This window comes from Pongo pygmaeus, chromosome 12 (genome assembly GCF_028885625.2).
Source record: "Pongo pygmaeus isolate AG05252 chromosome 12, NHGRI_mPonPyg2-v2.0_pri, whole genome shotgun sequence".
Taxonomy (NCBI): Eukaryota; Metazoa; Chordata; class Mammalia; order Primates; family Hominidae; genus Pongo; species Pongo pygmaeus.
In genome coordinates this window covers 108,284,891-108,307,779 of record NC_072385.2, presented here as the reverse complement: position 1 = coordinate 108,307,779, position 22,889 = coordinate 108,284,891, and the positions used below count along the sequence as shown (strand labels likewise).

Sequence of the window (22,889 nt, the reverse complement as noted above, 5' to 3'; positions counted from 1 at the left end):
TCAAGATCAAGATCACTGTATTTCTATACATCAGTAACGTAACAATGACATTTTAAAATAATAGTATCATGTCACTGAAGACCTAGGAATAAATCCAATGAAGAGGCTGGGAGTGGTAGCTCACATCTGTAATCCCAGCACTTTGGGAGGCCAAGACAGGTGGATCACTTGAGGCCAGGAGTTCGAGACCAGCCTGGAAAACATGGCGAAATTGTCTCTACTAAAAATACAAAAATTAGCTGGGTATGGTGGCAGGCGCCTGTAGTCCCAGCTACTGGGGAAGCTGGGGCAGGAGAATCTCTTGAACTTAGGAGGCGGAGGTTGCAGTGAGCCAAGATCGCACCACTGCACTCCAGCCTGAGCGATAGAGCGACTCTGATTCAAAAAATAAATAAATAAAAATTTAAAAAATAAAAAACAAATCCAATGAAGGATGTGCAACATCTCTACAAAGAAATTAAAGACCTAAATAGTTCTAGGGATGAACATATATCACGTTCACAGGAGGAAATCTCAACATTGGCAATACGTCAATTCTCCCCAACTTGATTTACAGATTCAATAGAATCCCAATCAAAATCTCTGCAGGACTGTACAGTAAAAGAGGAATTTTACTGTGTGTAAATTATACTTGAAAAAAGAAACGAATTTAAAAAAACACAGGACAGTTGTTTTATTTTGTTGGTTTTAGTAGAAATTGGCAAGCAGATTCTAAAGTTTATATGAAAATAAATGTTAAAAAGACAAGACTGTCCCAGAGAATCTTAGAAAGAAAAACACAGCAAAGTAGGAAGACTTGCCTTGCCTGACATCTAGATTTACTAAATTCTAATAGTGGTTACCGCTACAAGAAAGTGTGGTATTAGAACAGTCTGGTATTGGCAGAAGGATAGACAAACAGACCAGGGGAACACAAGAGGGTCAAAAAAGCAGACCTTCTCATATATGGACACCGTCATGAACATTCTTGTACAGATTCATGAATATGTTCATATTCAATGAATGAATATGGGAAGACTCTTTAGCAGTAAAGAAAATTGTTTATTTTCTTCTGTTTATTGACTGTTTAGTGACCCTTTCAATAAAAAGTGAAGGAACAATTGAAAATACATACGGAAAAACTTGTACAGATTCATGAATATATTCATATTCAATGAATGAGCATGAGAAGACTCCTCAGCATTGAAGAAAATTGTTTATTTTCTTCTGTTTGTTGACTGTTTATTGACCCTTTCAACAAAAAGTAAAGGAACAACTGAACATACATATGGAAAAACTTGAAAACTGACTACTACTTATCCTGTATATTCTCAAAATTTTTTTCAGATCAACTCTAGAATCCTACGTGAAAGGTAACAAAATAAAACCTTTAGAACAATGCATCTTTTATTTTATATTACTAATGCCACTAGCCTAGTCAGGCTCTCAACACTCCACACGAAGACTACTGTTTCCCAAGAATAATTATGGGAGGAATTATAAAAACAAGAGTTGCTCTAAGGCAGTGGTTTTCGAACTTTTTGACCACAAGCACAGAAATATATTTAAATCATCACATACACACATATATACACAAACACATACATACATCTAGATATATAAATATATTTAAATCATCACAGAAATATATTTAAATCATCACATACACACACAAACACACAGATACATCTAGATATTAGAACACATTTAGCCTTACCACATAAGCTGCATTCTAATATTTTATTTTTCTTCTTTTTTTCCTATTATATGTTTTTAATTCTGGCTACAGCCCATCAAAATGATTTCACGTAGCATTAATGGGCAACAACCCATAATGTAAAAAATAATGCTTTGAGAAACCACTGGAGAAAGAAATATCACTTCGATCTAGGATGGCATGATAAACTCTTCGGAGAGAATTTTAAGTTAAGATTTGTGAGTAAGACTTAAAGTAGGGTAGAATTTATCAGATGTAACGTGATTTGCCCAAGATTATTTGTTTACAATAAATGGCAAAACCAGATCTAACAGAGCCCTCAGAAATAATACCACACATCTACAACCATCTGATCTTTGACAAACCTGACAAAAACAAGAAATGGGGAAAGGATTCCCTATTTAATAAATGGTGCTGGGAAAACTGGTTAGCCATATGTAGAAAGCTGAAACTGAATCCCTTCCTTACACCTTATACAAAAATTAATCCAAGATGGATTAAAGACTTAAATGTTAGACCTAAAACCATAAAAACCCTAGAAGAAAACCTAGGCATTACCATTCAGGACATAGGCATGGACAAGGACTTCATGTCTAAAACACCAAAAGCAATGGCAACAAAAGCCAAAATTGACAAATGGAATCTAATTAAACTAAAGAGCTTCTGCACAGCAAAAGAAACTACCATCAGAGTGAACAGGCAACCTACAGAATGGGAGAAAATTTTTGCCATCTACCCATCTGACAAAGGGCTAATATCCAGAATCTATAAAGAACTTAAACAAATTTACAAGAAAAAATCAAACAACCCCATCAAAAAGCGGGTGAAGGATATGAACAGACACTTCGCAAAAGACATTTATGCAGCCAACAGACACATGAAAAAATGCTCACCATCACTGGCCATCAGAGAAATGCAAATCAAAACCACAATGAGATACTATCTCATGCCAGTTAGAATGGCAATCATTAAAAAGTCAGGAAACAACAGGTGCTGGAGAGGATGTGGAGAAATAGGAACACTTTTACACTGCTGGTGGGACTGTAAACTAGTTCAACCATTGTGGAAGACAGTGTGGCGATTCCTCAAGGATCTAGAACTAGAAATACCATTTGATCCAGCAATCCCATTACTGGGTATATACCCAAAGGATTATAAATCATGCTGCTATAAAGACACATGCACACATATGTTTATTGCAGCACTATTCACAATAGCAAAGACTTGGAACCAACCCAAATGCCCAACAACGATAGACTGGATAAAGAAAATGTGGCACATATACACCAAGGAATACTATGCAGCCATAAAAAAGGATGAGTTCATGTCCTTTGTAGGGACCTGGATGAAGCTGGAAGCCATCATTCTCAGCCAACTATCGCAAGGACAGAAAAGCGAACACCACATGTTCTCACTCATAGGTGGGAATTGAACAATGAGAACACTTGGACACAGGAAGGGGAATATCACACACCGGGGCCTGTCGTGGGATGGGGGGAGGGGGGAGGGACAGCATTAGGAGATATACCTAATGTAAATGACGAGTTAATGGGTGCAGCACACCAACATGGCACATGCAAACATATGTAACAAACCTGCACGTTGTGCACATGTACCCTAGAACTTAAAGTAGAATAATAAATAAATAAATAAATAAAAACTAAAACCAAGGTTTTTCAATTCTAAGGTTAAAGTTCTTTCCATTGTATAAAACACTTTTTCCACTGATACACACAAACACGAGAAAAGTACAATAATTCTGTCACGAGCTAGTTCATCTTCATGGAAATAAAGAGGAGAAAGATTAAGTATATATACACACAGACATACGTATACATATATACAGACACACACACTTTATTTTATAATTCACACGGTAGCAATTATTTATAGAAAAGGTTGATTCATGTTAATATTAAGCTTAATCAAGAAAATCAATTCCAATTATACCTTTATCAAAAACATTGTTTTTCTTTTCCTCCAGCAGCTGATAAATTGCATTAATTTTGCATAAAGCATTTCCTTAATAAAAGTGACAGAGAAATCAATTCTCCCATTTAAAGAATATTAATACTACAACAGCCTAAAAACTAGTTACACGACTTTGTTAAACATTTTGAAGGACAAAGGAGTAAAATGACAAGTTCTTCCATTACAAAGCTTACATACTAATAAATACTTAAGACAAAAATAATTCAATTAACATTACAATACAGCTAAAAGATGTTAAAGTCTTTTCTAATATTGAGAACTCTATCCAGCTATCACAGAAATGAGTAGAAATGACTCACGGTTGCATCGTTTTTGTACAAATCGTAATTTGCAGGCTGTTCTGTAAGTTGACAGTCGTATGACATCAAAATTCTGAGCACCTGAAAAAAGGCAAACAGAAATGCTCAACTAGATTTACCATTTAGTTTCCAAACGCTAGGAAGTGACTCCATTCTACTGTATTGCCATAGTATACCAGTCAGCTAGGACTTCTTCTGTTTAAAAACGGAGGGTCAATTAAAACAACAACGGAGGGAGAAAAGGATAGGAAACACGCGCATCCCCAGTACATGCAGGAACTCTGCTAGTCTTGCTCCTGATATCCTGTCTGCTCATCAGAGAAAACTCCAGGGGGAGGAACACTTATGAGGTGAGTGAGTGAACTATATGATTAGGAAAGGGGAGTAGGGTGGCATCGTGAGAAAGATCCAAGCCTAGAGTCAGAAAAGCTGCATTCCTGTCCCAGCCTGACCAACCACAGAATACGACTGTGGCCATGCCCCGTGACTGTGGCCATGAGGCGTGCCTCTGCACATAAGTGTCCTCATTTGGGAAATGAGGGAACAGACCGGCTGCCTGAAAGGTCCCCTTCCAGGTCTGTGGCAACCTGTATTTTCAAAAAAAAAAAAAAAAAAAAAAAAAAGCCACAACAATATTTCCAGAACAGTATTTTATGTGCTTCTAGTATGTTGTCCCTCTCCATCAAGGTCTAGAGATTCTTTCCTTCCATGTGAATCTGACCAGGACACCGTGACTGCCTCGCTGCACAGAATGCGGCAGAAGTACAGTGCGGGACTTCTGGAGACAGATGATAACAGACGGCATAGCTTGCTCTGCTCTTGCTCTTCCAGGATGCCTGTGCTGGGAGCCCAGATGCCATACCGTGAGAAAGCCCAGACTGATGTGGAGAGGCCACAGTGAGAGGATCGTACGAAGAAGAACTGAGTCCACCAACCAAACCAGCATCGACTGCCAAACGCGCAGGCGAGGGAGCCTTCAAATGATTCAAGCCCTGAGCCTTTGAGTCTTCTGCTGAGACCTCAAGCATCATGAAGCAAAGTCAAGATACCAGTACTGAACGCTGTTCTGAGTCTAGACTCACAAAATGCATAAATAAAATAAATGATTGTTTGAGGGGTAAGCGATATATGGCCAGAGTAACTAGAACAAAGCCTAAAATTATACATGAGTCTATAAATCACGTTTTGTTCTAATTGCTGCAAATGAAGTCTCCTTGAATTTTAAGGCCATTTTAAATAGGGTTGGCCCCCAATGTGAGATTTATTTCACCTATCCTGCCTTTATAAAATCTGGCAGCAAGTTTCGACTCAATAAGGGGACAAAGAACTGGCACAAATTATCTTGTACCAGTATTTATAGGCATCTCTCATTTGTCTTCCTTACATGGTATGGGGGCGGGGGGCGGGGGGGGTTAAAGGAAGGATTTTTCCAGGTTTTTGGTTTTTGTATACTGACCAAAAAGTGAAGGTTTATCTTAGTCTCACTTCAATCAACCTTCCTCTTGATGTCATGATTAAAATTATTTCCTCAGGTGATACCCAGTTCTCACAAAATATTTATCCCTCTCTATATATATATTATACAGTCCCACTTTCTCTTTTTAAATATAAAAGCTTTATTAAAATATAATTCAAAGTCCAGATGCAGTAGCTCACGCCTGTAATCTCAGTACTTTGGGGGGCTGAGGTAGGAGGATCAGTTGAGCCCAGCAGTTTAAAACCAGCCTTTTTTTGGCGGGGCACGGTGGCTCACACCTGTAATCCCAGCACTTTGGGAGGCTGAGGCAGGCGCATCACAAGGTCAGGAGATCAAGACCATCCTGGCTAACATGGTGAAACCCCGTCTCTACTAAAAATACAAAAAATTAGCTGGGCGAGGTGGCAGGCACCTGTAGTCCCAGCTACTCGGGAGGCTGAGGCAGCAGAATGGCATGAACCCCAGGAAGCGGAGCTTGCAGTGAGCCGAGATTTGGGTACCACAAAAGATGAAATAGAGCAAGAATCACAAAAGTCCAAAGATAACTATAATACTTGCAGAAAATGATAAGCTCCATACGCTCCAGCCAAGTTCGCCAGAGATCTCTACACTGAAGTTTCAGGTACAGTCAAGAATCAAGGGTCACTCAGCTTTCCTTTGCCATTGTTCCTTATGCACATGCATCACCCTAAAGCCCAGTGGAAAAAGGGTACAGAGATTAGTAGGATGGCACACAATTCAGAAACTCTAGGGAGCTGTGCCACAACAGCATTTTAGAAATCTAATAACACTCCAAATCCCAAAATAATTTGTAAAGAGTTAGATGCAAACAATAGCCTTAGAATCTTATTAAAATCATATTGTGCCAACATTCTACTAATCAGATTCTAAAACCTCCCATATGTCTGCCTTTTTCTGGAGCAATCATCTTCCCTGGTTTCTTAGAAGGAAAGTCCTCATCCATTGCCTCAAAGGATATTTTATTTTATTTTATTTTATTTTTTGCCCATGCTGGTCTCAAACTCCTGAGCTCAAGTGACCCTCCCACTTCAGCATCCTGAGTAGCTGGGATTACAGGCATAAGCCCACCATGCCTGGCAACTACTCCTTGCAAAACTCCACAACTACTTCTAAATATTTCTTATTTGAGATATTGGCCCAAAGCTGATTCCCACTGACAGCTTCCTATACTTCGTGTAATTGTGCTTTCGTGAAAAAGGATACAGTTCTACTCTGTTAACATGTTGAAGAAAAATGCAACCTCAGATGAGATTTTAGTGCACTGCAAACACCTTTGATTTCCAGACAAGGGAAGAGTTTTAGAAAAATGACAAATGTAGAAGCCAGATCAACTTCAAAGTCTTTTTTGTTTGTTTGTTTGGATGGAGTCTCGCTCTGTCACCCAGGCTGGAGTGCAGTAGCACGATCTCGGCTCACTGCAAGCTCTGCCTCCCAGGTTCACGCCATTCTCCGGCCTCAGCCTCCCGAGTAGCTGGGACAACAGGCACCCACCACCACGCCCAGCTAATTTTTTGTATTTTTAGTAGAGACAGGGTTTCACCATGTTAGCCAGGATGGTCTCGATCTCCTGACCTCATGATCCACCCGCCTCGGCCTCCCAAAGTGCTGGGATTACAGGCGTGAGCCACCACACCCAGCCCAAGGTCTTTTTATGAGTAAAAAGATATAAATAATAAAAGTGAGATAAGTAACAGCCAATTTGGCATGCCTGTGCACGTGTGTGTGTATATGTGTATGTGTGTGTGTTGATAGGAGAAGGCAGGATATGAAGCTAAATCTGCTAACTCCAGTCACAGTGAAGATCATATGATTCCAGGGGTTAATTAGTATCATCTGATCATAAGCATTGCCTGGCACTATGCTCAATGTGTAAAATTCCAGGTCCCACTGCAGATCAACTTCCTGAAACAAAATCTCCAGTGAGAAACCCTGGGACACTACTTTTTTTTTTTTTTAGACAGGGTCTCACTGTGTTGCCCAGGCTAGAGTGCAGTGGTGCAATCTCGGTTCACTGCAGCCTTGACCTCTCGGGCTCAGGTGATTCACCTCAGCCTCCCAAGTAGCTGGGACCACAGGTGTGTGCCACCACACCCAGCTAATTTTTTGTATTTTTTACAGAGTTGGGGTTTCACTATGTTGCCCAGGCTGGTCTTGAACTCCTGAGCTCAATGGATTTGCCTCCCTTGCCCTTCCAAAGTGCTGAGATTATAGGCATGAGCCACCATGCCTGGCCTGGAATCTTCATTTTTAACAAGTGCCCCAATAGAGTGTTTTTGGGTTTCGTTTTTGTTTTGAGATAGAGTCTCGCTCTGTCACCCAGGGTGGAGTGCAGTGGCGCGATCTCGGCTCACTGCAACCTCTGCCTCCCAAGTTCAAGCGATTCTCCTGCCTCAGCCTCCTGAGTAGCTGGGACTACAGGCGTGTGCCACCACGCCTGACTAATTTTGTATTTTTAGTAGAGACAGGGTTTCACCATGTTGGTCAGGCTGGTCTCAAACTCCTGATCTCAAGCAATTGCGCCCACCTCAGCCTCCCAAAGTGCTGGGATTACAGGTGTGAGCCACCTTGCCCGGCCCCAATAGAGTTTTATAATCAAGTTAGGTTCAAGAAACACAACACAGTACTACCTAGCTCAACTAAAAGGTATGGCTCAGGCACACTCTTCAAATTTCACCTCACACTCAACTCCAATCAGTCTGGACTGCACGGAATCACCCAATTGCACCCAGTCCTCTCATCTCAGGGCCTTCACAAGTGCTACCGCCCCAGCCCTTCCTTCACCTCCTCAGACCAACTCATCCTGGGCCTGGCTTCTCCCAGATCTCTCCTGAACCCCAGTGCTTCCCCCACGTGGCTCCTACTGCACTGTCATTTCCAGGAAATGAAGTTACATGAAGGCAAAGACCATTTGTTGTTGTTTCTGTTCACTGTTCAATGCTAACTAGAACACAACAAAACCAGCACCTGAAATAGTTATTGAGTGAATAAACATGTTAAAATTGGGAAGTTGTGTTGCTAAAAACTCTGATCTACTTTCTCCTAAAAATATACAAAATCAAAAAGTTAGACGAACTGTAGATACAATTTTGGACATTAGCAAAGAAAAGCTGACAGAGGAGAACAATCAAAGTAGAGGGGAAGCCACCTCCTTTTAGTATTTATTCTGTGTATTACACGCCCATGCTTTTAGTATTATTCAGGTAGGGCAGAGGACTCCACACTGTGTTCCAGGAAGCCATGAGTTTTGAGGGAGGTGCTCAGCCAATCTGTCAGAGGCATTTGAACCAGAACAACCCCACCCTACCTAGGGGCTTGGTAAAATGAGGCCGAGACGAACTGGGCTGCATTCCTAGACAGTTAAGGCATTGTAAGTCACAGGATGAGATAGGAGGTCGGCCCAAGACATGGGTCATAAAGGCCTTGCTGATAAAACAGGTTGCAGTAAAGAAGCCGGCTAAAACCCACCAAAACCAAGATGGTGACAAGAGTGACCTCTGGTCATCCTCACTGCTATACTCCCACCAGGGCCATGACAGTTTACAGATGCCATGACAACGTCAGGAAGTTACCCTAGATGGTCTAAAAAGGGGAGGCATGAATAATCCACCTCTTGTTTAGCATATCATTAAGAAGTAACCATAAAAATGGGCAACCAGCAGCCCTTGGGGCTACTCTGTCTATGGAGTAGCCATTCTTTTATTCAGAATAAACTTGCTTTCACTTTACAGACACGCCGAGAATTCTTTCTTGCGCGAGATCCAAGAACCCTCTCTTGGGATCTGGATCGGGACCCCTTTCCTATAACAAACCCATGGAAGATACAGGAAGTAACTGTATTTTGTTTAAAATGCAATGCAAATGGGGAGAGGAGGAAAAAAGGAAGAAGGGAGAAGAGATTATAGAGCCAGAAGATGTAAGCGTAACATAATGCTAAATTGTCTGAAATTTTTCACAACCATTTACGATTGAAAAAATTCTTGGCTGGGTGTGGTGGTTCATGCCTGTAATCCCAGCACTTTGGGAGCCCAAGGCGGCCGAATCACCTGATCAGGAGTTTGAGACAGCCTGGCCAACATGGTGAAACCCTATCCCACTAAAAATACAAAAATTAGCTGGGCGTGGTGGTGAGCACCTGAAACCCCAGCTACTTGAGAGGCTGAGACAGGATAATCACTTGAACCCTAGAGGCGAAGGCGGAGGCTTCAGTGGGCTGAGATCGTGCCACTGCACTCCAGCCTGGGCAACAAAGCGAGATTCTGCATCAAAAATTAAAAAATGAGAAATAAGAAATTTTTCAACAGATTATTGGTCCAAATAACTACCACAAATGACTTCCTTATCTTTTTCTTTGCAATAAGAATAAAAACCCTGGGGGACAGAGATGAGGCCAGAGGTCCCACCAGAGAGGAAGATACAAATACAACCAAGACCACTGAACACTGTAAGGATGACTCTCTCAGTGGGTGAACTAGGAAAAAAAGAGAAAGCATCCCACAGAGGGAAATGCTGGGGACACAAGCCTTTCTCCACCTTGATTTAGACTTACATTTATCTGAATTTAACAAAAATAAGAATAATAGCAAGCAAAGAAAGTGGTAACTAAATGGCTGGGAGCGGTGGCTCATGCCTGTAATCCCAGCACGTTGCGAGGCTGAGGCAGGCAGATCACTTGAGGTCACGAGTTTGAGATCTGGCTGGCCAACTGGGCAAGATCCCGTCTCTACTAGAAATACAAAAATTAGCTGGGTGTGGTGGTGCACGCCTGTAATCCCAGCTACTTGAGAGTGAGACATGAGAACTGCTTGAGCTGGGATTGAGCCATTGCACTCCAGCCTGGGTGACAGATCAAGACTCCATCTCAAAAAAAAAAAAAAGAAAGTAATAACTAAATGGATTGGATTACAAAAAATAATAACAAAATCTAATCTGTGGGGTAAAAAAGAGATTTTTTTTTTTTAACAGGGTCTCACTCACCTAGGCATTGGAGTGCAGTTTCACAATCTCAGCTCACTGTAACGTTGACTTCCCAGGCTCAAGCAATCCTTCTATCTCTCAGCCTCCTTAGTAGCTGGGACTATAAAAACATGCCACCACACCCGGCTAATTTTTGTATTTTTCTAGAGACAAGGTTTCGCCATGTTGCCCAGGCTGGTCTCAAACTCCTAGGCTCAAGCAATCCACCTGCCTCAGCCTCCCAAAGCGCTGGAATTACAGGCATGAGCCACTGCACCTGGCTCTTAAAAAAGATAATACTAAAAATGGTATAAATTTCATTAAGGAGGTACCCTAAAATATTCCAATACCTTCATATTTGAAAAAAGTTACAAATATTGATAAGCTATATTTTAATTGATGTTAATATTTCTAGGGTAAAGAAAAGAAAAATATACAACTCACAACCAAGTAGAGGGACACAATGGGATGGAAGGAAGAAAGCAAGCTCCGTTCCTCTAAGAAGGGGAAAGAAAGGACAAAATTGAAGCACACAATATGATGGAAATGTAAACCAAAAATAAAACTCTAAGGCCCCCCAACCATCTGAGTGGACTTCCTCCTCAGCCAGGGCTCTTTTAAAATTTAACTTGAGAGACTGTTTCAGGCCATGGTAGGAAGTTGGGATCAAACATGCCTCACTGTACCTCTCGGGCATTAATAACAACACAGACTTTAAGCCTAATAAGAAACATATTGGCCAGGCACGGTGGCTCACGTCTGTAATCCCAGCACTTTGGGAGGTCGAGGTGGGCGGATCACCTGAGGTCAGGAGTTTGAGACCAGCCTGACCAACATGGTGAAACCCCATTCTACTAAAAATAGAAAAATTAGCCAGGCGTAGTGGCAGGCGCCTGTAATCCCAGTTACTTGGGAGGCTGAGACAGGAGAATCGCTTGAACCCGGGAGGCGGAGATTGCAGTGAGCCGAGATCATGCCATTGCACTCCAGCCTGGGCGACAGACTGAGACTCCATCTCAAAAAAAAAAAAGATACAAGAAACTTATTACAACCTATTCTCTCTGCAGTCTGCTACCTGGAGGCTTCATCTGTATGAGAAAACGCTGGTCTCCACAACCTCTTATTGCAACCCAGACATTCCTTTCTATTGATCCCAGGTCTTTGGATAAACTCAACCAATTTTTAACCAGAAAACTTTTAAATCTACCTATAAGCCAGAAGGCCACCCACCTCATCCCTTCAAGTCGTTCTGCCTTTCTGGACCAAACCAATATGTTTCTTAAATGTATTTGATTTTAGTCTGATGCTTCCTTAAAATGTATAAAACCAAGCTGCATCCCAACCACCTTGGGCGCATGTTCTCAGGACCTCCTGAGGCCTGGTGTCACGGGCCATGGTCACTCATATTTAGCTTCGAATGAATCTCTTCAAATATTTTACAGAATTTGACTCTTTTTGTCAACAGAAAATATGAAATATATGAGCATTCATTTAAAAGGCTACACAAAATAAACTCTTCAGTGACAAGGCAAAGACTGTCATATTAGTTTTTTTTTAAATATTCTAGCTTATGCTACTTACAAGAGACAAAAACATAAGAATTAAGAAATTTAAGTAAAAGAATGAAAAGATACATACTGTACTAAGTATGCTAACTGAAAGAAAGCCAGCATTAGCTCTATCAATATGCTCCAAAATAGACTTCAAAGCATCAAAAGCATTACTAGAAAAAGAGGGTAACTATATAATGACAAAGGATTCACTTTCCTAGATAGACATAACATTTTAAAGGTACATGCATCCAAGAATTAAAGTTTTAAAAGCTAACAGAAGTACAGGGAAAAAATTAATACTCTTGATCAAAGCAGAAATATTTAACATCTTTCAGTGATTAAGATCAAGCAATCAAATCACCAAGGACAAAAAAGATTTTAATGAAATATGCAAAAAGCTTGATCTAAATAATGCAGAAATCACACACATTATTTTCAAGTACTCATGGAATGTTTGGAAAAACACAAAACATAAATTAACAAATTCAAAGATTCTAGATCTTCTCTCATTTCCTGACCCAAAACCCAATTAAGCTATACAGGTTTTTTTAACTAAAACATTTACTTTCAAATCTAAAAAGATACTCCAGCCGGGTGCGGTGGCCCACGCTTGTAATCCCGGCACTTTGGGAAGCCGAAGTGGGAGGATCACTGGAGCCTTGGAGTTCAAGACCAGCCTGGGCAACAGAGCAATACTCTGTCTCTATCAATCAGCCAATCAACCAACCAACCGATCAATAAAAAGATATTTCTAAGTAATTAATAATAAAAATTAGAGGAAATGGAGAACTAATTATGAAAAACAGTAAATATCAGAACACTTGGGATGCAAAAAAAAAATCACAGGAAAGTTTATTCTTAAATGCTTACATAAGAAAAAAAGGCTGAAAACAAATGGCCTTAGTAACCCAACATAAGTTGTTAGAAAAATAACTGAAAACAAATGGCCTTAGTAACCCAACATAAGTTGTTAGAAAAATAACAGAATTGCCTAAATAGGAAGAGGAAAATAAACAGCACAAATGAGGCAGAGAACAAAGATACACAAAGAGGACCAATAAAGCTAAAAGTCAGTCCAATAAAATTGGCAAACTTTAGAAAAGACAAAATAAAATCAGAATCTCTGAGCATGGAGGCCTGGTATCAAGTACTTTGTACAATCAACTGGAGAGCTTTCATTTTGGCACCAGAGTTGAGGATTACTCTTCTCACCTGTCACCTTTCATTTTTCTTGGTGATTTTATATCATGTAAGAATCATAAACTACCCATTTATTTCTATGTAATATATTCCATTCTTCTTTTAATAAATATTTATCAAGGCACCACCATGATAAACAGATGTGATACTTATTCTCATATTGCTTAGAGTCTAAAAGAGAAAATATTAAGCAAAGAAAGAATAAACTAATTTCATCGCTGTTCATAACAGAAAATGTAAAACTACTGTCTAAAAATATAAAGGCTTAAGGATATTATATAAAATAATAGTAAAGATAACACAAGGTTGAAAAATACAAACTATGTAACAAACCTGCACATGTACCCCCTGAATCTAAAAGTTACAATTATTTTTTTAAAAAGAGCTCCAAAAGGAAATATTCTGAAAACTAAGGTTAAAAAAAAAACTATTTAAATTATTAAATTATTATGACTGCTTTTATGCTACAATGGCAGAGTTGAGTAGTGTGACAAAGACCTCATCATACAGCCTGCAAATCCTAAAATATTTACTTTCTGGCACTTTAAGAAAAAGATGGCTGGCCCCAGCACTATATTAACAGAGTAAAGAGGAAATACATTCATCTTAAGGGAAGCAGAAAACATCTGATAAAATTCAATATTCAGTTATGACTTAAGAAAACAATGATAATGATTCCTGGCAAATTAGGACATATTAGTTCTTTCACCTTTATCTGGTTAACCTGTAGCAATCATCACTCTTAACAGTGAAATATAGAAAGAATAGAAATACTAGAAACATTCCCATGAAAATCAAAAACAAGACAAGGATGCCTGCTATCCTTCCTACCTTTCTTTTTTTTTTTTTTTTTGAGACGGAGTCTCGCTCTGTCGCCCAGGCTGGAGTGCAGTGGCGTGATCTTGGCTCACTGCAAGCTCCACCTCCCGGGTTCACGCCATTCTCCTGCCTCAGCCTCCCAAGTAGCTGGGACTACAGGTGCCTGCCAGCACGCCCAGCTAATTTTTTTGTATTTTTAGTAGGACGGGGTTTCACCATGTTAGCCAGGATGGTCTCAATCTCCTGATCTCACGACCCGCCCGCCTTGGCCTCCGAAAGTGCTGGCATTACAGGCGTGAGCCACCACACCCGGCCATCCTTCCTACTTTTCAATATAACCTCTGCAGCCCTAACCAGTACACTAGGTCAAGAAAAAGGTATAAGGATTGCAATTACAAAAGGAAGAGTCAAAATTGTCTTTCTTTAAAAATGGTATAGTTACTGGCCAGGCACGGTAGTTCATACCTGTAATCCCAGCGCTTTGGGAGGTCGAGGTGGGAGGATCACTTGAGCCCAGGAGTTCGAGACCAGCCAGCCTGGGCACCATAGTGTGAACCCATCACTACGAAAAACAAGAAAATTAGCCAGGCCTGCTGGCACACGCCTGTAGTCCCAGATACTCAGAAGGCTGAGGTGGGAGGATCAATTGAGCCCTGGAGGTCGAGCCTGCAGTGAGCCGTGATCATACCACTGCACTCCAGCCTGAGCGACAGAGCAAGACACAGTCTCAAAGAAAAAGAAAAAAATTGTATAGTTACCTACCTAAGTAGAAATCTATAACTATTAAGACTAATAAGAGTTGACAAAGAGTACTGGATTCAAAACTGACATACTAAAATCAACATACTAAATGATACAACTGAATAATGGCTGGAAAAAGGTGATTCTGGCATCCATAGAAAGTAGTTATGTTGGAGTTTCTGGTTGACATTGCTGGAAATGAGGGGGTGGGGCTTCCAGCAGCAGACACTATAGTCACCCATGCAATTCTTCCTGTGAAGAAATATAGGAGACTCAAGAAGTCATACTTACCAAACGTCTCCCAGACTGACTGTTATCCTTAAGTCAGAGGATGATAATTCATATGAGGTTTCTGTGTAAGAGTAGTAACATTCACAAAGAAGTAAACCCAGTTCTTGGCAGGACTACTTCAGATCTCTACCCCATCAGGCCTTCATGCCCACGTGTATTTACTTAAGGCACCCAAGCCTCTTCTTAGTATCAGGAATTACTGTGTTTGTGTATTTGGTTTCCCATTTTGTCTGCTTCCCTTTACTAACATGGAAGTTTCATGAAGTGAAGTCAGGGACTGTGTTTTGTTCTCCTCTGTAGCCCTAGCACCGAGAATAGTGCCTGGAGCATAGCAGATCCTCAATAAATGCACTAAAAGTTGAAAGGAAAAGATGACCCCTATGCTGAGTTTTGAAGGGTAGGCAGGAGCAGTGTGCCGGGTGGTGGGCAACAGTATTGTGCAAAGGCGGAAAGGCATGAAACCACATATCTGCAGGAAAGCCAATTCAGTATTGCCGGGAAGTAACATGCAAGGCATGTGATGGAAAAATTGGGAACTAGTGGGCAGAGCAAAAAAGGGGCCAGAAGGGCCTTGTTTGGCATTCTTAGGAGTGGGGTCTTTCCCAGTAAAGTGATGAGAAGCAAGTAAAGGAATGTAAGCAAAGAAGTAGCACAGATTTAGGCCAGGCACAGTGGCTCACGCCTGTAATCCCAGCACTTTGGGAGGCCAAGACAGGCAGATCACTTGAGGTCAGGAGTTTGAGACCAGCCCGGCCAACATGGTGAAACCCCATCTCTACTAAAAATACAAAAATTAGCTAGGCGCGGTGGCAGGCACCTGTAATCCCAGCTACTCACGAGGCTGAAGCATGACAATCACCCAGGAGGCGGAGGTTGCAGTGAGCCGAGATGGCGCCACAGCACTCCCGCCTGGGCGGCTGAGTGAGACTCCCTCTCAAAAAAAAATAATAATAATAATAAGTAGCACAGATTTAAATAGTTCAATCTCGTAGCTGATCATAGACAGCAGATTTGAGAGGGTCAAGACTGGAAGAAGGGATCAGGAAATTATTACTTTGGTTCAGGAAAGTACCAATGATTTAAAAAAATTAGTAATAAACACAACCATCCATATTAAGTATGTACTACTTACTTCATACTTAAGTATGTGAGTGTCAGGCATTGTGCCAAGTGCTTTATTCACATTATCTCATTTAATCTTCACAACAGTTCTATGAAGTCAATGCCATTCCTGCTTTATGCATGAGGAAACAGAGGCCCAGAGAGATTAAGTTAACTTGCCTAAGGTTATTCAGTCAGGAAGTGAGGCAGCCAAGATCCAAACTAAGCAGTCTAACTGCAAAGCTGGACTCAGAGCTGCTGTGGTGTGACGAACAGATTCAGACTCATGTACATAGTAAAACTCAGATGCCTTCTGATTTCTTTGGAGGTAGAAGGTGAGGTGGAGGGAAGTGACTCCAAGGTGTCTGGCTTGGATTACTAGCCATTAGAAGCTCCAAACTATAAAAGTCCTTAATGATCACCCAGTTGGGCTGCCTATCCAATGCCAAAATATCTTCTTCATCACCCCTAACAAATAGTTATCCAGCCTATGACTGACAGGACAACACATGGCTTAGCTGAGTCAAACTCTGCCTACCATTACCAAGACCCTAAAGATGTCAAATATGTTGAGAGTTGGGTCTTCTGAGACTTTTACCTACTGATTTTCATATTGCGATATGCAGAATTCTGGAATTCTGCAAGGACCTCAGAGGCTATCCCAGGCTGGCTCCCCTCTCCTGCTTCAACCAAGCACTACCAATCTTATAATACTCTTATGTTAAGGGTCCTTGTAAGATTTCACTGGAGGGAAAAAAAGAGTACAGTACTTTTGAAAGGTTTCATAATCACTGGTCCAGACCAATTACCCGTATTTCATGACAAAGGAATTTGAGGTCCAGCAAATGCAACCTTGAGTTGGTCAAGGTCACATGGTGATGGTCACATAGACAAGTAGTCACAGAGCAAAACAATCCTGCAAGGATTGGGAACCACCCCACTTCTCTCAGCCATCTTCTTCTCTCTGTTTGAACTGTATACAACGATGTAAATTTTAACAGAATATTTAAAGTTAAAAATACATCAAAATACACATTCACTCTTTTTATTTTCCAATAGCTCTAGGTGTTGCCCTAACACTCAGTCCTCTCTGTCTCAGAACTGGTATCTAGTGGAAGGTAATTTATATAATGTATTAATCATTAATCACCACCTGCAAAGTTCATGGTAACAATGGAGTTACAGCAAGAGATCTAAATTGACTGGCATGGTACAAAATCACAGACATTCTAGGTAACATTTCTCCCTTATTATTTATGGCCTTGTCTAAGAAAGCAAGTCAATTCTATTAAAATATATGTTTTGGCTTGGGGTCCTTCAACTCCATGATTCTTTAACTCCCATTCTTCCCTCTGTAAAGCTTACAACATGAAAGTTGTAACTGATTGAAGCTATGACTTGACCAGAAAAAAAAAAAACCATACAAACATTCCCGCACATATGAACAAGGACTCAAGACTCACGCATTTCTATGAACAGCTGCCTCTTCTCTGCCATGGTCTTCCGCTTGTTCCCACTTTCCTCAATCATCCTAGAGACAAAGAAAGATATAATAAACCACTGTATAATTCGACAATTCAATCAAGTGCTAATCATTCTATTGTGAAGAGGGACCGGAAACCAAGTTGCAAATGCACATTTTAAGACAGTATCAGTAAAAATAAACTGGAAGCCTGATTCAGAAAAAGATAAACCACCGTCCTTTTATTTGATAGCTTCTAAAATATTAGTAAATCAATACTTATATGAGCTCATACACTTGCTTACTGTGCTAAAAATATGGGGCTGTCTTACTTCTAACTTTGATTATTTTCTCTGCAGAGTCCTGGATTAGTTGAGGTAACTTCCCATATCTCTACTGTTTTATATGGATAAACATGTTACAATTTAATTTGGAAAATAAATGTAATGAAAGGCTGTAATAAAGGACATAAGAACAGTTCGCTTATACATAAAATATACATGAATATTCAATTTCATATTAAAGAAATCAGGTATTAATCCCTGATATGGTTTGGCTGTGTCCCCATCCAATTCTCAACTTGAATTGTATCTCCCAGAATGTCCATGTGTTGTGGGAGAGAGGTAATTGAATCATGGGGGCCGGTCTTTCCCGTGCTATTCTCGTGACAGTTAATAAGTCTCATGAGATCTGATGGGTTTATCAGGGGTTTCCGCTTTTGCTTTTTCTACATTTTCTCTTGCTGCTGCCATGTAAAAAGTGCCTTTCACCTCCCACCATGATTCTGAGGCCTCCCCAGCCATGTGGCACTGTAAGTCCAATTAAAACTTTTTTTTAAAAAAAAAAAAAAAGAAAGAAAGAAAGAAAAGAAAAGAAAAGAAAACTGTTCAGAGCTTTCTTTCTTTCCTTTCTTTTTTCTTTTTTTTTTTTTTTGAGACAGAGTCTCACTCTGTAGTCCAGGCTGGAGTGCAGTAGTGCAATCTCAGCTTGCTGCAACCTCCGACTCCTGGGTTTAAGCAATTCTTGTGCCTCAGCCTCCTGAGTAGCTGGGATTACAGGCACGCGCCACCACGCCTGGCTAATTTTTGTATTTTTAGTAGAGATGGGGTTTCACCAGGTTAGCCAGGCTGGTCTCGAACTCCCAGTCTCAAGTGATCCACCTGCCTCAGCCTCCCAAAGTGCTGAGATTACAGGCATGAGCCACCACGCCCAGCCCTGTTCAGAGCTTTCTTCCAGACTCAGTGACCTGGGACCGGAGTGTGGGAAGAGGGCAGATGCGGTTCGTTCACCTGCTGTCTTAGACCTTCTCAATGTGCCTTTTACTCCTACTCTTGACAACTGCCTTCTGTATCTTTCCTTCACTTTCTTCTACTACAGATCATTTTTCTCCTTTTTTCCCCTCATCCTTCCACGTGTATCATCCTCCAGCTTAATCACCAAAACCCTACCAGGTAGATATAATGCCCATTTTACAAATGAGGAAACAAAAGTTCAGAAAAGACAAATTACTTAATCAAGGCTACAGGGACTGATAAGCGGCAGGGCCGAGAGATTCCAAAGCTCATGTTCTTTCCACCACACTGTGCTCCTTCCACTTTAAAGCAATGTAACTCCCTGCTCACAAAACAAACTTCTGAATTACTCTAGGTGAGCTCTGTCATAACACAACCACCTTTAGAGATTGGCCTAGTTCTCAACCAGGGACAATTTTGTCCCCATGGGACATTTAGCAATATCTACAGTCAGTTTTGGTTGTCACAACTGAGAAGGTGCTACTGGCATCTAGTAGACAGAGGTCAGGGACACTGCTAAACATTCTACAATGCACAGGAGAGTATTCACAACAAAGAATCATCCAGTCCAAAACAGCAATAGTGCTGAGGCTGAGAAACCCTGAGACAGACCACGTAACAGAATTTTAAAAATGGTAAACATTCGAAAACAGCCAGTATTAAATTTAGCCACTTGTTCAATATGATATTCAACAGCAAAAGAGTTGACATCCTGAATTCTAACAATAGTTTTCTTTAACTAGCCTTGAAACTCAACTTGTCACTCAATTTCTGCATCTTAAGTTCATTATTTGTCAAATGGACATAATGGGGATACGTTTTGGGAAGCAATGTGGAATAACAAAAGAATGAGTGTTTTAGTCAATTAAACTAAATTTCAAATACTAGCTCCAACACGTGGACCCTGGAAAAATTACTTAATCCTTCTGAATCTTGGATTCATCATGTGTAAAACTGTGATGCTCACAAGTACCTTCCTCATGGATTGTTGTGAAGACTCACAGCAAATGCCTAAAACAATTCCCAGCACACAGTCAGTGTTCCCTAAGTGTTAGAATGGACCAGCACACCAAACTGATGCTAAGAAAAGTCTGTTACTCAACAGGAGCCATAACACTGACATCATCTGTTGACTGAACAGGTGCAGCAGACCCTGCCTTCATTCTACCACCAGGCTATGCTAAGGTCTAACTGTCCAGTTTCTAGTTGCCAGCATCTGCATTTCTTTGCCTGAAGACAGACTGTGCTAAAAATTAGACCCAAGTTCCGACTGTGAAAGCAGGCAAATTACAAAGACTGAATTCACAGTCCTGACAAGATTCTTCTGAACCTTCCAGGCCAGAAGCGGCTTTCTTCCTCTTACTACGAGAGGGCGGTCTCCGCTGACTAAAAACTATGCAGAGGTCTCAGCTGGGATGCATGCCTCCAAAAATGCCTACCCTCCTGGAGATATGTGCCTACCTCCCTCACTGCTTCTAGGCTAACAACCAGGCATTGTCAGAATAGGGAGGTACTGGCCCTCCTTTTGATGAAAGCACTGATTCACCAACACAGTATGATATGATGAGATGTACTGGCAAGAAATGGAAGAACATACCTGGATCTTGAGAGTACTGAACTTGGTGGTCAAGGATAAGGCTGGCAAGGAAACGTCTGTTGATATGGGCCACTCTTCCATGACTCACAATTTAACGTTCCAAAAAGGGCATCTGGAGCCAATCCTAACATGCTACTAGAATGGCTCATTTAAGGTGGAAATAAATGTTTCCAATGATGTCTTAAAGGAAATAAATTGAAAATCCTGGAACTGCATGGCAAGGTATTAAGGAAGGAGTCAAGAGTGTCCGTATATCCCCTATCCCCTACCAGGTACACTGGCCTGACAGCACCTGAGGGCCTTCTCTAACCCCGATTCCATTTTGTTCCCTGCATGGCACGCCTGACATGTTGTAGATCTACCACCTCCTGAAAACAATCTTAACCAATAACTGAAAGAGATGGTATATAAATACTCCAACTACCTTTCCCCTGAAGGACTATAACTCTAAGACACCAGTTTTACATTCGCTCCTGGAGTTTCTCAGTGGGAATACTGTGAAAAAAATCAGTACCTGGCTTGAAAACAAATCTTGTATTTGCAATCTTTGCTATCTTCCCTCTCCTATCTCACTTCCCACTCCCCCACTGGCTTTTCCAAGGATAACCTCCAAAATAAAATACTTGCATTTAAATCCTTGTCTACAAGTCAGCTACTGGGGGAATTAAGGCATTAAGTAGTTTCATTTCAAGCAATCTTATAATTCAGGGTACATAAAATCCAAATTAATGGGATACACAAAAACTGAGATTACTATAAACCATTTCCCTAGGCCCAGTCAAAGGTGACTCCATGCCAGTGCTTTAAGTATACTAATGCCTGTATCTTTGTAACTACGCTTTTAACAGTTCCATATCTAAGAAGGGCATATCTACTCCAATACCACAGCTGATGAGATACCCTTGCCATTCTGACATAATCTGGAAGACCAGTGCCACCGTGAATGTAAGGACATCTCTCTACTTCCTTCCACTTGAACTCCTAGCATTCTGCCTATTCTTAGCCACACAATCTAGAGATAACCAGTATCATTACCTTCACACTAACTCTAATTTCAAACCCTGCCATTTACTTCCTCATAATCACGCTCATATCCACCCTCTTTTCCCATTTCAACTGCCAAAATCTTTGTCCACACTAATGCACAAATAAAATTCTATGACCTTGTGATCTCAGAACTCTCCACCCCTGTCTTCCTATAGTTCATCCTGTGGGCATACAGAGAAATCCAGTAGGCACGTTTATTGAAACATGTCTGATCTTCAGTGGGTCCGAATCACTGCTTCATTTCACCCAATTTAAAGAACCAGAACACAGCTTCAGTCTATAAAGACCAGGGTCCTAGCTATGCAAATGTAAGCAAAGTTTCTTAAATCTAAAAGGGTTGAAACTTGGCCAGGTGCAGTGGCTCACGCCTGTAATCCCAGCACTTTGGGAGGCCGAGGCAGGCGGATCACTTGAGGTCAGGAGTTCAAAACCAGCCTGGCCAACATGGTGAAACCCAGTCTCTACTAAAATACAAAAAAAATTAACTCGGTGAGGTGGTGCATGCCTGTAATGCCAGCTAATTGGGAGGCTGAGGCAGGTGAATCTTTTAAACTCAGGAGCCAGAGGTTGCACTGAGCCGAGATCATGCCACTGCACTCCAGCCTGGGCAACAGAGTGAGACTCCATCTCAAAAATAAATAAATGAAAGGGTTGAAACTGAAAGTTCCTAGAAAAGGCTGTTTAATATCCTCAGCCCAAAGCAAAACCAAATGAATGGGTTTGGAAAGCACAACCCATGAAATAAAAAAACAACAGATTGGATTTTATCAAAATTAACTGCCCCGCAAAAGATACTATTAAGTGAATGAAAAGACAGGCAACTGAGTGACAGAAAATATTTTCAAAACACATATCTGATGAAGTACTTGTATACAAATTATACAAAGAACACTGGGCACGGTGACTCACACCTGTAATCCCTACAGGATTTGGAAGGCTGAGGTGGGCAGATCACTTCAGCCCAGTAGTTCAAGACCAGCCTGGGCAACACGGCAAAAGCTCATCTCTACAAGAAAAATACAAAAACTGCCAGGCAGGCTGGTGCACACCTGTATTCCTGGCTACTCAGGAGGCTGAGGTGGGAAGGATCGCTTGTGCCCAGGAGTTCAAGGCTGCAGTGAACTGTGATCACACTACTGCACTCCAGCCTGGGTGACGGAGCGAAACCCTGTCTCAGACAAACAAACAAACAAACAAAACTCATAAAACTCAGTAACAAAACAAGACAACAGCTTAATCAAAAACAATCAAAAGATCTGAACAGAAATCTTACCAAAGAAGATACACAGATGGTAAATAAGCATATGAAAAGGTATTCAACAACATTTATTATTTGGAAATTACAAAT

The 22,889-nt window shown here is 40.9% G+C and overlaps 1 protein-coding gene across 17 annotated transcripts in view; it reads right to left on the bottom strand.

Annotated features, from left to right (window-relative positions):
- DTNB (dystrobrevin beta) overlaps positions 1-22,889 on the bottom strand; it is a 295,200-nt gene that overhangs the window by 256,632 nt on the left and 15,679 nt on the right. For all 17 annotated transcript variants that reach the window (XM_063648879.1, XM_054474817.2, XM_054474818.2 and 14 more), the window contains exons 2-3: positions 17,607-17,674; positions 3,988-4,068 (exon numbers count right to left, since the gene is read on the bottom strand). In XM_063648879.1, the coding sequence (XP_063504949.1) occupies positions 3,988-4,068; positions 17,607-17,673 (148 nt within the window). In that variant the 5' untranslated portion in view covers position 17,674. The remainder of the gene's footprint in view (positions 1-3,987; positions 4,069-17,606; positions 17,675-22,889) is intronic.